General features: G+C 39.1%; 2 protein-coding genes across 3 annotated transcripts in view; one reads left to right on the top strand and one right to left on the bottom strand.

The window, feature by feature from the left end:
* ITIH5 (inter-alpha-trypsin inhibitor heavy chain 5) overlaps nucleotides 1-17,020 on the bottom strand; it is a 105,000-nt gene that overhangs the window by 35,513 nt on the left and 52,467 nt on the right. For both annotated transcript variants that reach the window (XM_006150046.3, XM_006150047.3), the window contains exons 6-7: nucleotides 5,830-5,999; nucleotides 4,820-4,936 (exon numbers count right to left, since the gene is read on the bottom strand). In XM_006150046.3, coding sequence (XP_006150108.1) covers nucleotides 4,820-4,936; nucleotides 5,830-5,999 — 287 coding nt within the window. The remainder of the gene's footprint in view (nucleotides 1-4,819; nucleotides 4,937-5,829; nucleotides 6,000-17,020) is intronic.
* On the top strand, nucleotides 6,034-6,582 carry LOC114008041 (transmembrane protein 251). Its single transcript, XM_027772466.1, has one exon. It carries the CDS (start codon nucleotides 6,115-6,117, stop codon nucleotides 6,508-6,510), a length of 396 nt encoding a protein of 131 aa, XP_027628267.1. The 5' UTR covers nucleotides 6,034-6,114; the 3' UTR covers nucleotides 6,511-6,582.

The following is a 17,020-nucleotide window of genomic DNA, read 5'->3' as shown; positions in this document are numbered from 1 at the left end:
TATATATATAACACATCATATACGAAGCTCTACAAGGGACCAACTATGCTTTGTGCTGAATACTGTGGGCAGAGAAACTGAGACTTGCTAAAATAGCAGTTTTCAACATCATTCTCGGCCGTGAGGGGCTGTAGAAGTTGCTCAGATGTGTAGTTGGCTGGTCTAGGGGGCTCTCCTGGAAAAAGGCCAGGCTGTCACTTAGAAGCCAGCAGAGTGCATGCCAGACCCTCAGTGATGAGCAAGGAATGGGATTTTAATACCCAGGAATGAAGGGAAAACGGAGAATAACAAGTGGTCTGACACCTGCCATTGCATTACTCTTGCATAATGCAAGGATATCCCCTGCCTTCTACAATGCAGTGCCCTTGATTAGGTCTTGAGAAGTAAAACTACATAACCTTGTATTCATTTGCACTTCTCTCAGCGAATCCACATCCTATTTCCATGAATGTACCACAGTATCTTGGGCTTGGGCTTCAGAGTCAGACCTGGTACTGAAGCCTGGCCCTACCATGTATTAACAAAATTACCTATATATGTAAAGCCTCAGTTTCTTCATCAGTAAAATAAAGATGACAATAAAATTTTTATAAAGATTAAATATCCATGGGACCAGCAGTTAGCATAATGGCTATGTCGCTGAACTCCCATGTAGTCGACCGCAGTTCATCATGGACCCGGTGGCTTAAACTCATACTGGGCACATGTGCGTGCATGCCCAAGATCCCGAGGGGAGAATGGAGGCATGGCCATCCCCCCTGGGGATTGATTCCTCGCTTTTTGTCTCTCTGTCTCTCTCTGTCTCTCTCTGTCTCTCTAGTGAGCACATGCGCCCTGTAGCAAAAACCTCTCACAAAAAAAAAAAAAGATTACATATCCTTGTGAAAAATAATTCATGTGATACTCTTAGCATAAAACCTGACATATTAAAAATGTTCCATGTTATATTTTTAAGAAGTACCAGGGCTGGCCCTGTTGCCTAAGGGATAAGGAAGCTGGAGCTTCCACCACCAGCCACACAGTTTGAATCCTTGCTCAAGTGGCTTGAAAACACACCAGGCACCTTGTGTGCATGCCCAAAATCCCAACAGGATGAAAAATGGAGATGGGAATGCAGCATGACCACATCTCCTCGTGGGGGGGGGGGGGTCTTTCTTCCTCTCCCCCTCTCTCTGTTTCTCTATCTGTGGCAAGCATACACACACACTGACAATTAAAAAAAAAGGTGGGGTAAAACTTCAGGAAACTGGGCCAACTCATGGTTTGGTGGTTAAGGTATCTGTATCCTACATGACTTCCCACGTGGTTCCAGTCCCAGACTTGGCAACTTGGAAAAACACAATGAGCACATGTTCATACGTGCCCACCAGTGTCCCCAAAGGAGGGGGGAAATGAAGCAGGAAGGACTGTGACGTGACCACGGTGGAAGTGCTTTCTCACTTTCTCTCCCCCTCCTCTCCCAACAAGCACATGTGCTGTCTGGTAAATTTTTGAAAAAATTAAAAACTAGGAAACCTACAGGTGATTTGGATTCAATCTTCCCACAGAGAACTACTAAAAAAGCTAAAGAAAACATACTTATTACAAGTTTTGAAAGTCTCATCGAGCTAACAAAACAGTGAGGAATATGGTCTAGGAGAAGATAGAAACTTAAAGAAGTCAGCTTAGCATTTGGGAATCGCTTTTGTCTAAGGGATGTTTATTAAGGCCAAAGAGATATCCAAGAGGCTGAGCACATTTTCGTTGCTCAGGATGCCAAAAGTTAAAGTCTAGAGTCCACCAGGAATAGTTATTCTGGAAAACCTCCTACCCTCTGCACAAAGCGGAAATATAACCACTCTTGAAAGGACTGCAATCCAGCTTTGAGCCATCTGAGCTGCCCGGAAAAATCTCAAGCCCTGAAAATGAATTAAAAAGAGTCCCGGTTTTAATTCTTCCCAAATACCTAACAAAAAAAACTCGAAATCTTCTCTAGAGGAATAGACCATCATCTTAGGTTTCAAATGATTTCTACAAACAAGTTATTAACTAGTCCATGAAAAGATAACCAGTCACACAAGGACAAAAATGAGAGACATTAAAAACAGCCACTTAGGGGCTCCAAAGTTTGGAATTATCCAACACAGATGTAAAATAACTATGTTTATTGTGGTTGAGAAAAAAAAAAAGAAACATTATTAAAAATCTAGTAAAATAACTAAAAATTCTAAAATCTGGCAGAGAAGATTTAAAAAAGAAATAAATAGAAATTCCAGAACTAAAAAAATACAGTAACTGAAATAACTCAGCACATGAGTTTAACAGCAGATTAGATATATGAAGAGAGTATTTGTTTACTGGAAGGTAGATTTCGCATGGAAAAACAAACACTGGCATATATAGAAGAGAGCGTGGGAAGGATAGTTGTTATGAAGAGAAGAGATAACATTGGAGTCCCAGAAGGAAAAGTGGACCAGAACAAATTCACAGATATTTGCTGGAGATTTTTCCATGAATCCATAAATTCATGAAGTCCTAGGTACTTCAGGCAGAATGAATAAGAAATCCACACCTAGCACCGTCAAATTAAAACAGCAGAAAACTAAAGAGACAAAGAACATATTAAAGAGTCAACCACAAGGGAATCCTTTTGGAGAAACAACAGTTAAAAATGTTTAAAAGCAACAAAGGAAACCAAGAGACAATGGAATCTATCTTCATTGGACTGAAGAAAATAATTACCAAACTAGAATTCCACATTCAGTAAAAATATCCTTAAAAACTGAAGTGAAGTAAATACTTTTCAGACAAACAAAAACTGGGAGAATTCTTCACAACAAAAAAGATATTAATGGATGTTCTTCAAGCTAAAGAAAAGTAATCTTAGGTCAGAGATGCAGGAAGAGGGAACTGCAAATGGCATAATGGTGACATGCTGGACTCCCATGAAGTTGACCACATTTCAAGTCCCAGACTCGGCAGCTTAAAACTCACTCTGGACACGTCTGTGTGTGTTTGTGCTCAAAATCTTAAGAAGAGAAGAGGAGAAGGGACTGTGCCATGGCCATACCCGCCAGAAGTTGATTTCTCACTTTCTGTCTCTCTCTCTGTCGCTTCAGTGGGTGCATGCACCTTGGAGCAAAAATCCCTCTAAAGAAAAAAGAAAAAGAGATGCAGGAAGAAAGGCAAAGTCATAAAAATGAGAAGTTGGCAAGTTGAATTTGTACAAATTATGATGTTGAATACCTATAAGGGGCTGATTTAAAAGGTGAGGTTATCTGCCCTCTGTATTAGTTAAAAATTACATTTGGCTAAACCCTGAAAGAAAATAGTTAAATCTTATTCTCAGATTTCAGTGGTGTGGTGTGTGTGTGTGTGTGTGTGTGTGTGCATGTGCGTGTGCATGTGCGTGTGTGGAGTTTTAGACAGGGTTTCACCATGTTATGATCGTCCCACCTCAGCCTCCCTCCTGAGTAGCTGGGACTACAGGTACTTGTAATCGTAAATGGATTTTTAGGGTGAACCAAGAATTGAATCTGGGCCAATCATGTGACCTCAACATGCCAGGCAACAGTATCCAATGTGTGCTACAATGAGGGCTGGGCCCTCACATGACATTTTGCACTATATTTTCTATTACTCGGAGTAAAGAAAAACTATATGCCATAAAGAAAAGATCAACAGATTTTAAAAATACAAATTGCCAAAGATATCATTTATAAAGTAATAGATTGTGAAAAAGTATTGCAATATTTTTGTTTGTTTTTTGTGTTTTCTAGAAGGCACTTGTCTCGCTGGAGAGAAACAAAAAGAACATCCCCTCCCACCCCTACTCAGGAGGTCAACACCATAATCCCTTTGCCTCCATGTGTCATTTCAGGAATTTGGGGAGGCACGCACATGTGCCTCTATGTCTTTCAAGCTGCCATGTCCAAATTACACAGTTGACCATATGGATTCAGTTGCCTTAACCACCATGGCACCGACAGGCCCACATTCGCAATGGTCTATCAGCTGGAACTAGGTTCAATGCACGTGGGATGGGACCCGTGGGTAGAGACAGGTGGCATGGCTCTGAGAGACTATTTTATTCATTAAACCACAAAAGTTTTGTTAAATAATAAAAGTAGATAATAAATTTAAAAAGAAAGGCTAAGTGGTCCCAGTTTTCTGTGAATAGAGATGTTAATTGATTTGGCAGCTAGTAGCAGTTTTCCAATAATGTGATTTGGAAATATATTACACACACACACACACACACACAATAGTGATATTTATGATACCAGAAATAAGATAAATAATGGCCTTTTCTAGTGTTTTGTAAGAAAAATGTAAATAGTTGTATTCTCAGGATAATTAAATGTTTCAGTACAGACTACATGTCCCCTAATGTCCCTTCCAGCCCTAGAATTTTAAGATTCGCCCTCAATTCTGCAAGAATATCATCCCCCAATTATTAATACCCAAGTTCTTTGTTCTAAGAAAGTCAAGGGCTTTTTAATAATTCTATCCCATTGTTCTCAGAGGAATCATCACTGGACAGAGTTATTCTGCCAACAATGGAGCTGTCAAACGGCCCTCTCAGCGTCCACCCATCTTCCTCACACTCCGCACTCTGCCAGTGCCTTCACTTCAAGATGTTTCTACAGCATGTCCTCCTGCTCTCTCACAACCAGCGTGCTGAAATGACAGACTGACTGAATCAGTTCAGGAATGTTCTCCATAGGCAGAAATAGCTGGATGGTAAAGTGGACATTTGGCATCACCTGGACTGTATTCAAAAAGCAGATCACAGCCCTAGACAAAAGGCAGAGAAGACATGGCAGTTCTACTTGCTCACCTGCCGGAGTTTGGTTCCTACCATAGAGGCACTGCTGTCAAGCACAAAAACCACATTTTTGGGTAAAGGAGGAAGGTCTTTAGGAGCAAAGTAGTGCACAAAATAACCATTTAGGACCTGGTGGAGAAAAAAAAAGAGAAAGAAAATGGTAGTGAGGAGGGAGAAAAAAATCCTTAAAGTGGATAGTTTATGTAACTTCTAAAAGTCAAAGACAGTATGAAGCAGAATATCGGGTTATATTTCATACCCAGAGCAAATTTTCTATGGTCCTGATTCCTCCAAGAGAACTAACTGCTAATTTAATCTGTATTAGAATGATCCCTTAAAAATTGATTGATTATGAGTAGTAACTCAACTGTAATTACCCATTCCCTGTGACCCTTGCTACTTGAGAATCCTGATTCCTTCATTATTTTTTAAGAATAATGTATTCGTCTATTTATTATGATGATGATTATTTTTAATTTGGCCAGAGAGATAGAGAAAGTGAGAAGGTCAGTCTCCAGGCCCAGGGCTTGAACTGTGGTTGGCCATGTGGGAGTCTAGTGCCTTAACCACCACTCATCTGCCAGCCCGCATTATTTGGTTTTTAGAAAGCATCCTTCAAGTTGAGACATGAAGACTGTCTACATTCTACATTCCCATTAATGTATTTTAATATTCCCTCCCCATATTTGGAGCAATAAAGCCTAATGAGAAGTGAGCCATGGAATATTCTCTTTTAATTAAAATTGAAAAGCAATTAAAATTCTAATCACATATGAAACATCACCCAGAGAATTAGATTACAGATTTCATTTGCTCTTCAGATTACTGAAGCAGAAATGAAGGACCCTTGGCTTCCAATCAGGAGATCCCACTAGTTTCTTTGGAGACATATCCTGGGTTAACACAAATTTTCTAGGAACCAGAAAGTTCTCTCTCTAGTAGGTTAAATATTGGGATCCATAGTTCTGAATTTAGGAAAGGTATCAAGCAATCAACATGAAAGAGAAACAACAAACCATTACCTGGATGTCCCCAACACTCTGTTCCCTGTTGACATCATATCTAATTATGAAATCACCCAAAATTCCATTCTGGGCAATCCTGGCTTGTTGTACCACCGTAGGCTTAAAAATGACTTTGGCAAAAGTTTCATTTTGGTTGATAACAGTAGAAGGAGGAGGTCCAGCATTATCTGCAAATAAGACACAACTGTAATAAGTAACTGAGTATATACATAATATTCTGGACTGAGGCGGCATCCAGGACCGCAGGTGGGCCGCCTGGGACAGGAAGGCATAGCATGGAGAATGATAAACTTCCGTCAGCGGATGGGCTGGATTGGAGTGGGACTGTATCTGTTAGCAAGTGCAGCAGTGTTTTACTATGCTTTTGAAATCAACGACACTCACAACAGGCTGGCCTTGGAGCACATTCAACCGCACCCCAAAGAGCCTCTTGAAGGAATCACATGGACACTCTCCTTGAAAGCTCGGTTACTCTCCTTACCTTTTTGGTTGTGGACAATTATTTTTCTGATTCCTTACTTACAGATGTTTTTGTTTCTTTATTCTTGTACAAGAGCTGATCCCAAAACAACGGGCTACTACATCATCCCCATATGCTTGGCAGTTATTTGCAATCGCCACCAGGCATTTGTCAAGGCTTCTAATCAGATCAGCAGACTACAACTGATTGACACATAAAATCAGGCACCGCTTTTTTCTTACAATTACAAAACTGCCAGTACCATGTGGAGTCTGGTCACAAGATTACAGTTTCTTCATAGATCTCAGGAAGTTGTGGTGGGGCAGAAGCTTTTGAAAAAAATGTGACCGGGGCTGTTTTATCTGAATAATAATGGATTTTTAGGTAAAGCCTGAGATACAGTACTACAAAATCATACTGATGACTTCTGACTTCAGATTTTGGAAGTAAAATTGTGTCTTTAGAAACGTGAATAAGTATCTAAACTAATATTTCTATTCTATGGTGCAGCATAGTTATGATTCAGAAATTTTTCCTTGGGGAAAAAAATAAGTATGAACATTTCCATTGTGTTATGTGTAAAAAAGGTCCAAACATGGTCATAAAATTTAAATTTTATACCGTTAAAAAAAATTCTGAAAAGAAATGGAGCTGTTTTGCCTACCCTGAGGATTAGACTTGATTTTACTGCAGGCTTGCATTTCATGTGAACTTCTAAGACTTTGTACTGATAATGCATCCCAATATAAGAGATATGCTATCATATAGCTCACCAGTATGCATCCCTTGGCACCTTTGATTATAAAAATTTTAAAAATATACAAAGGTATAGAAAAATAATAAAAATCACCCTTACCGCTATCAGCCAACTTTAACAGTGATCAACATTTTTACCAATCTTTTGTGTCTTTCTTAATCTATTCCCTTCCGAAATATTTTAAAATAAATCCAAGGTATTTTTTTTCTTTTTCTTTTTTTAAATTTATTTTTTAAATTTGCTATAGGGTGTGTGCACTCATGAGAGAGAGAAAATAAGAAAGCATCCCTGAGGGAAGATGACCAGGCTGCAATCCCTTCTCCTCTGTACTCTCAGGATTTGGGATACACACGCACATGTGCCTGGCCTGCTTTTCAAGCCTCCGGGTCCAAGATTCTAACCACACAGTATGCCATGTGAGATCCAGCTGGCTTAACTACAACACCATGTGGCTGGCCCTAAGACATTATATTTCATATACAAATGGTTCAATATGTTAACTATAAAGACTTTTTTAATATAATCACAAAACTCTTACTATGAGTAACAAAATGAATGTCTGATACTTTATCATTGTAATACCCAATTTGCATTTCAATTTTCCTGATACTCTAAAAAATGTCTTGCTATCATTGATTTGTTTGAATCAGGATCAGAAGAGAGTTCCCACATTACACTTTGCTTATTATCTTAAGTCTCTTGTAATCTGCAAAGTGTCCCCTTTCCCACCCTTCTTCTCATGCTACACAGATGTGGTAAAACATTGGTCACTAGTCCTGTAGAATTCCTCCTACTTTGCATTTCATGTTGTGTTCTTTACTTGCTCCTCTCTCACCCTAGTTTCCACCCTTGGTTGACACTGCAACATCTGGAGCAGTTATAAAAAATACTGATGCCTCGCTCCAAAGATTCTTATTTAACTGGTCTGAGCCTACCTGGCTATCAGAACTTTAAAACTTCCTCTCAATACATTGGAATGTGCAGTCAAGGTTGTGAACCACACCTCGATCCCCTGCATTTCCTTGTGTTCTGATAGTTAGAGCTAAAAGCTTGGTTAGATTTGGGTTCAGTGCGATTGAACTACTTCACAGGTGATGAAAACTTCATAGGTGATGCTGAGTGCTCTCTATGTCATATCAGAAGGTGTATAACAAACATTGTCTATTTTCAGTAGTGATAAAACTTATAGGAGGATCAAGTGTTGTCATCCTGCTCCTCCATAATAAAGTTCCCCAACCATCTTTCACATAATAGTTTGAGCCATCATTGATGATGCTAGACCTACTATTTCATGAGTTGTCAAATGGTGATTTCTAATTGTATCATTCCTTCCATGTAGAATTATTTCATAAAGAAAACCTTTCCCCTCATTAGTCATTTAGTTGCCCAAAGCATACTGTTTGTGCAGAAAGATTATGACTCTTTCTAAAAAACAAAAACAAAACATTTCCCAAGCTTTCCCCAGCATAAATCTTAGGACATACTTTAGAATTACAGAAAAATAAACAGATAAATGAATTTTATGTGATTTATTTTTTAAAAAAAAGCTCATATGATGACAGATTAAGCAAAGAGCATCCCATTTCACTCCTGACCTTTATCTCTTATTAAAATACACAGAGAATTGTTTAGTAGACCACCTACCTGGTTAAGCCCAAACATTTTATCTATGTACTTAGCAGTAAAAATTCAGATTTGGAGATCTGCATGCACTTTGAAAAATTTGAAAATAAAAATGAGAATTCTTAATTATAAGTTTATGTGAAGACTTTTTATGTAGATACTGAATGAAAGCCAGACTTAACACTGCTACAAAGCATCTGATTATCTTTCTAAATCTATTCAAGTAGATGGCATAAGCTAAGCAGCAATTTCCCATTCTAATTAGCAAAATAAGACAGGAAATGAGGCATACATTTCAACAGTAGTTTGTTCTTAAGAATAAACTTCTTTTGGATAAGGGTTTACTAGACACTGAAGTCAAAGGAAGTTTAAACATTTCCTTCAACAGAACAGACAATTATTTTTCAGAGACGATTTAGGTGTAACCTTAATAGGAACCCCAGGGCAGAACTGATTCTTCCATTATTTACACTTATCAAGGGCAGGAATTTTGGAAGTGATCAGAGAGCTAGCAAATAAGCCAAGTTTGTTTTTGTAGAAAGACAGTCGTGTAAGAGGGAAGGTGCTCCCAACAGATCTGCTCATCTGAAGGAGCAGGGAAAATGAAGAAGGCATGTTGACAAATGTCATTGCAAGTCTAGCATGCTTGACGATGCCTTAGAACCATTAGACAGAAAGAAGAAAGGGGGGGCTGAAAATGGAAAAGGCCTTGAAATCAAAGGAAACTGCATGTTCTGCACTGCTCACTGGTGAAGCACTAAGAATAAAAGGCATGGAGATACACAGTTCAGAAAACAGGATCATAAGTCGGAAGGACCTGCATTCAAAGACTGGTTCCACGTCTTAGCTGTGAGATCTTGGGCAAGTTACCGAGCTTTGGCTATCCCATCTATTAAATGAATTAATAGCAGTACCAATTTTACACGATTGAAAATATAAGTGATGTAATGAGCTTAGCATACGTATTGCTTCATAATAAGCAGTGATACTAGTTGGCATTATTAGCAGTCTGAAATGTGAGATAGAAAAAGGAATTAAATATGATTAAACATGTCAAATGTGGGTTTCCTACACAGCAATAAAAATTATAGTGCTACTTATAACATGGTTGAATCTCATAGTCACATTAAGTGAAAACACCAGATATCAAAGAATGCATTTTCTGTGCTCCCACTTACATAAAGTTCAAGACAGGAACTGCTTATCCATGGCAATCAAAATAGAGTAATGGCTAACTCGATGCAGGAGTACTGCCTGGGAAAGTGCACAGGGAATCTTCTGGCATTGTGAAGATAGTCTATGTCTTGAGTGGAAGGAGTATTGGTGTAAACACATGTAAAATTTCAACAAGCTGTACACATACAATTTGTACACTTTATTGTATGTGAACTCTTAACTTTTTAAAAATCTAAACTTAGGCATTAAATAGAACAATAGAGTTAGACTGAACAGCATCCCCTGACACAGAGCATACTGCAATAATATTATTTGCCAAACAGACCTTTGTCTCTTCTTTTTCTTAGGATAAGTGTGTTTGTACAGGCATTGAATCGGGGATTAGGTATAGCCGGAATTATTTCAGCTGGCAGAATTAGCACCATGGATAGAGCTACTTGGACTCACGGTTCAGTACAGTATCAGTCCACTCTGAGGAAGGTCACCTGCTGCTATTGGCAGCCATTGCCTTAGATGTGTTCAGCAAACCCTGGAAAAGTCACCTGCAGCTGGGTGTGGAGCCATGCTCACAGTGTGATCTCGGACCAGCAGCCACCCGACCTGGGAACACTCCTGACATGCCAGTTCTCGGGCCCACCCAGAAACTCTGAATCAGAAACTCTGGGTGGGACTCAGCAATATGTATTTCAACCAGCCTTCTGGCCGATTCTGTTTTCTGTCATAGAAAATAAGCATGTGCCTTATGCATAGTCTTTGTGCCTTAAATACAGGGAATACTCAATATCTGTTGTACATAACTAGGCAGCACCTCGATTATCTCTAAGATTCTTTAATAATTAGATTTGACTCTATACTGCCATCGTATACCTACTTTGTCTTGCTTCAAATCCTTCTCATGAAAATTCTTTTTACAAGTATTTTGAATTAATACCATTCATGGCTGAGTGAAGGCACAGGAGATTAAAAAGTATAATTTCTCTCTTCATAATTCATTTGACTAGGCTCTTTTATACAGACGTGAGAAAAGATAGTGTATTATTAGTTTGGTTTCCTACTGGCCTCTGGTGTTTGCTAGTTCATGATGAAAATTCATGATATCTCAACAGGCTTCTTTTCCAGGCTCCAAGAGTGGGTTGAGTCTCAGTTTGGTTACCCACCAGGGAGCCTAGCATTTGAGACTGACTTGTACCCAATAAGTACTAGCCAGCAAATGTAACCTTGCAAATTTTCCACTACCAAAAAAAAAAAAAATATTAGAAAAAATTTCAGAGTAAAATCTCTAAAAATAAATTCTGGTTTTTATCATAGGAGAGGGAAAATCTGTTAATTCGATTAGTATAGGCTGTCTAATACCATTCATGGCTGAGTGAAGGCACAGGAGATTAAAAAGTATAATTTCTCTCTTCATAATTCATTTGACTAGGCTCTTTTATACAGACGTGAGAAAAGATAGTGTATTATTAGTTTGGTTTCCTACTGGCCTCTGGTGTTTGCTAGTTCATGATGAAAATTCATGATATCTCAACAGGCTTCTTTTCCAGGCTCCAAGAGTGGGTTGAGTCTCAGTTTGGTTACCCACCAGGGAGCCTAGCATTTGAGACTGACTTGTACCCAATAAGTACTAGCCAGCAAATGTAACCTTGCAAATTTTCCACTACCAAAAAAAAAAAAAAGTATTAGAAAACATTCCAGAGTAATATCTCTAAAAATAAATTCTGGTTTTTATCATAGGAGAGGGAAAATCTGTTAATTCGATTAGTATAGGCTGTCCCACAGTTACTGATAGAAACCCCAAAGCAGAATATTATTATTTCATTTTTCCTCACTGTAAATCAGAGCTCAAGCCACTGATCACCCTAGAATATCTCATAAACACAACAAGCTTTATTAGCAGGGCCTCAGAGCCATGGGGTGAATTCTAGAGAGAATGAAGAGTGCCAGGGAAGAGATTGGGAGCAGACCCAAACACGGGAAGAACCTGACCTACTTTTCTGGGAACCCACATATCTTTTCCTACTGCTTTCTTTCCTTCTTGCTCACTTTTTCAGGAGGTAGGAAAAAACAGTGGTGGCTGCACCAATTCAGGGAAGCTGTGTCTTCTAATGCCATCTTCCTGTTTCAATTCAGGCATTGGCTTCATGCAAGATGACCTCAGTGGCATACCACTGCCTCTTATGTACCCTTAGGAAAATGCATTCACTGCTCCCATCTCTTCCCTGCTGCTCAGGTACCAATGTTCCCAGGAGGCTTGCCTCCTGTCTAAGGCCTGGCATTTTGAGTAGGAAAATTTGTGTTCTCTTTGATAGCCTCTTCATACCAAAGAAAGTGGGCTGTAGAGTTGGACAGACTCAAAATGACTTAATAATTCTGAGCCTCAGTTCACACCAGCTCAACTGGAACAAGTTCACAATCATAGAATCATCATCAGAATTAAGTGAGATCATATAGGTCAGGTGCAGGGGATGGTGCTTGGTACATAGTAGGTGCTCAACACAGATGAGTCCCTATCTCCTTCCCCCTCAACAGTCACATCTTCTGCTCTTTGTTTATTATGAGTTGCAACTTATGAGGATGAAGCACTCTTTTATAACATACAGTATACATTTTACCATAACAGCTTTCTCTACATCTCTAAGCACTTGAAAAAAAAATAATCAATATTTGGAAGGACAGACACTTCATAACAAACATTATAACACGGAATTCAATATATGCATCTTACATAAATATATGGATATAATTAGGTAAAGACAACCTTGTGGAGTAGAATGGATTCAGTACAGTCCACAGCCCCTGAAATGATATGCAGACGTTGCTTGAAAGTGCATATGTACAGAGCTTTTCTGAAGAGAGGGCCCATAACTTTCACCAAATTCTTTAAGGAGTCCAAAGAAGGTTAACAACCACACCTACAAATACTGTTAAATAGTCTTCTGTTTGATTCTCTCTTCTAATGGCAAAGCATTAGGTTAAAAGGAACAAAACATATATCCTTAGTTTTGTCCTAGAACATGGATGTTATTCACAAACAAGCATTCTCCTCCTAGACAACCACATGGAGGAAAAAAGGAAGCCAACTGCAGTGCAAAGTGTCTAAAGGTGAAAAGATTGAAAAGCAGAGAATCATGCTCAAGGACACTGGTTGGAAGCTACACCCTTTTGGGTCAATGGACAGAGGGATTTCCTGGCCTATGTTTCCTCTGGGCCTTGGTTTTGGCTACTGTCAGGGAATGGCTGCCAACACCTGGTGCTTTTACAAAAGGATTCCCAAACAAACACTGTCTTCCCATTTCCTCTTTAGAAACAGGCTAAATTATCTATGTTTGTTTATGTAACCTGCTCACCTGGTATCCAGAGAGGATTTTTTTTTCTTTATTCATTATAGAGCAAATGCATGCAAGAGAGAGAGAGATTAGTATCCTCCACAGGACCTAGTCACTCTGTGATCCCCCTTTTCCAATCCTCCAGACCTTCAGACACTGGGCACTTGCATGTCCAGCCTGTTTCAGGCTGACTGGTATAGAGGTTTTTTATTTTTAGAGGTTTTTGCTATAGGGCGCATGTGCTCACCAGGAAGACAGATAGAGACAGAGAGACAAAAAGCAAGAAAGCACCCCCCAGGGGGATAGCCACGCCGCAATCTCTTCTCCATTCTCCTCTCAGGATCTTGGGTACGCACACACATGTGCCCAGAGTAAGTGTAAGCCACCGGGTCCAGGACACAAACCGTGGTCGACTACATGGGAGTCCAGCGACATAGCCATTATACTAACTGCTGGTCCCTTGAACAGCCTATTTCTGCTGTACCATAGAACTGGCCCCAGTTTCTTAAATATATGACATTCCAAAGATACCACGAATAATTAAGCAACTACCTTCTGAGGATGACAATGAATACATTAAAAAATCCAGACGACAATTAAAAGAAAAAAAAAAAAAAAAAAACAGTAAAGCTGAGGTGATGAAGATGAGAAGAAATTTGGTTAAACCCCTTACAAGTCTCTGATCTACAGTTTTCTTCTTGGAAAAGGTTTTTTTCTCTCTGGGTTGATGTTTGCTGTTTTAAGTACTTTTGAAAAAAACAGTATCATATAAATATGACAACAACATATAACACAATATAATAATGGAAATTTACAGTTGAAAGAGCTCAACTTCATCATTTTATTGTTAAGTAATGTTTGCCCAGATTCCTTTTCTTTCCTTCTTGCTCACTTTTTCAGGAGGTAGGAAAAAACAGTGGTGGCTGCACCAATTCAGGGAAGCTGTGTCTTCTAATGCCATCTTCCTGTTTCAATTCAGGCATTGGCTTCATGCAAGATGACCTCAGTGGCATACCACTGCCTCTTATGTACCCTTAGGAAAATGCATTCACTGCTCCCATCTCTTCCCTGCTGCTCAGGTACCAATGTTCCCAGGAGGCTTGCCTCCTGTCTAAGGCCTGGCATTTTGAGTAGGAAAATTTGTGTTCTCTTTGATAGCCTCTTCATACCAAAGAAAGTGGGCTGTAGAGTTGGACAGACTCAAAATGACTTAATAATTCTGAGCCTCAGTTCACACCAGCTCAACTGGAACAAGTTCACAATCATAGAATCATCATCAGAATTAAGTGAGATCATATAGGTCAGGTGCAGGGGATGGTGCTTGGTACATAGTAGGTGCTCAACACAGATGAGTCCCTATCTCCTTCCCCCTCAACAGTCACATCTTCTGCTCTTTGTTTATTATGAGTTGCAACTTATGAGGATGAAGCACTCTTTTATAACATACAGTATACATTTTACCATAACAGCTTTCTCTACATCTCTAAGCACTTGAAAAAAAAATAATCAATATTTGGAAGGACAGACACTTCATAACAAACATTATAACACGGAATTCAATATATGCATCTTACATAAATATATGGATATAATTAGGTAAAGACAACCTTGTGGAGTAGAATGGATTCAGTACAGTCCACAGCCCCTGAAATGATATGCAGACGTTGCTTGAAAGTGCATATGTACAGAGCTTTTCTGAAGAGAGGGCCCATAACTTTCACCAAATTCTTTAAGGAGTCCAAAGAAGGTTAACAACCACACCTACAAATACTGTTAAATAGTCTTCTGTTTGATTCTCTCTTCTAATGGCAAAGCATTAGGTTAAAAGGAACAAAACATATATCCTTAGTTTTGTCCTAGAACATGGATGTTATTCACAAACAAGCATTCTCCTCCTAGACAACCACATGGAGGAAAAAAGGAAGCCAACTGCAGTGCAAAGTGTCTAAAGGTGAAAAGATTGAAAAGCAGAGAATCATGCTCAAGGACACTGGTTGGAAGCTACACCCTTTTGGGTCAATGGACAGAGGGATTTCCTGGCCTATGTTTCCTCTGGGCCTTGGTTTTGGCTACTGTCAGGGAATGGCTGCCAACACCTGGTGCTTTTACAAAAGGATTCCCAAACAAACACTGTCTTCCCATTTCCTCTTTAGAAACAGGCTAAATTATCTATGTTTGTTTATGCAACCTGCTCACCTGGTATCCAGAGAGGATTTTTTTTTCTTTATTCATTATAGAGCAAATGCATGCAAGAGAGAGAGAGATTAGTATCCTCCACAGGACCTAGTCACTCTGTGATCCCCCTTTTCCAATCCTCCAGACCTTCAGACACTGGGCACTTGCATGTCCAGCCTGTTTCAGGCTGACTGGTATAGAGGTTTTTTATTTTTAGAGGTTTTTGCTATAGGGCGCATGTGCTCACCAGGAAGACAGATAGAGACAGAGAGACAAAAAGCAAGAAAGCACCCCCCAGGGGGATAGCCACGCCGCAATCTCTTCTCCATTCTCCTCTCAGGATCTTGGGTACGCACACACATGTGCCCAGAGTAAGTGTAAGCCACCGGGTCCAGGACACAAACCGTGGTCGACTACATGGGAGTCCAGCGACATAGCCATTATACTAACTGCTGGTCCCTTGAACAGCCTATTTCTGCTGTACCATAGAACTGGCCCCAGTTTCTTAAATATATGACATTCCAAAGATACCACGAATAATTAAGCAACTACCTTCTGAGGATGACAATGAATACAAAATTTTAGAGAATCCAGCAGACAATTGAAAGGAAAAAAAAAAAAAAAAACAGTAAAGCTGAGGTGATGAAGATGAGAAGAAATTTGGTTAAACCCCTTACAAGTCTCTGATCTACAGTTTTCTTCTTGGAAAAGGTTTTTTTCTCTCTGGGTTGATGTTTGCTGTTTTAAGTACTTTTGAAAAAAACAGTATCATATAAATATGACAACAACATATAACACAATATAATAATGGAAATTTACAGTTGAAAGAGCTCAACTTCATCATTTTATTGTTAAGTAATGTTTGCCCAGATTCCTTGGCAAACTAGCTCTCTTCATTGCCCAGTCAATGTTCTTTCTTTCTAAAATAGTTACCGAGTCCCAATTTTCCATATTTGGTTGACTTCTTAAAAAAGACCATGCATGAAAACAACTACAACTTCCTCTCCAGCAAGTACACACCTAAAAGTAGTCAACCCTTACAATTACACGTTGTCCTTTTCTAACTTCATTTGTGTTTCTGAAGACCTTGAATACTATCTGCTCTAAGTATTTAAAACTTAACTAAATGAAAGCCCTCTGAAAGTAGCGCTAGGCCAACAAGAGAACACCAGATTGCGAGAGCTTTGTTAAATTCCTTTACACTGTCCTCTTACACATGGGCAGAACACAGCCTAAAAAGCTGGGTAGAATTCTTTAGACTCCATCTTAGAGTTTTCTTTCCTTATTATGCAAAATTGCCAACTTGAACATCCATTAAGATAACTGCTAGTAAAAATCAGAAAAAAACAAGTGTTAACAAAGATGTGGAGAAATTAGACCTCTCATACACTATTGATGGGAATGTAAAGCAGTGTAGCTGCTGTGGAAACAGTATAATCATAAAATTATTTTTGGTTCCTCATAAAACTAAAACTAGATATGTCATATGATCCAGAAATTCACTTCTGGATGTATCCAAAAGAATTGAGAGTAAGAGCTCAAAAGACTATTTGTATGCTCATGTTTACTGCAATATTATTGAAAAGATCCGTAGGTGAAAGCAACTCAAGTGTCCACTGACTGATAAATGGATAAACAAAATATGGTGTGTGTGTCTGTATATATATATATATA

The sequence above is a fragment of the Tupaia chinensis genome, unplaced genomic scaffold, assembly GCF_000334495.1.
Source record: "Tupaia chinensis unplaced genomic scaffold, TupChi_1.0 Scaffold000275_1, whole genome shotgun sequence".
NCBI classification, from domain to species: domain Eukaryota; kingdom Metazoa; phylum Chordata; class Mammalia; order Scandentia; family Tupaiidae; genus Tupaia; species Tupaia belangeri.
The sequence above is the reverse complement of the archived record's forward strand: the minus strand, read 5'-3'. Positions and strand labels throughout refer to the sequence as shown.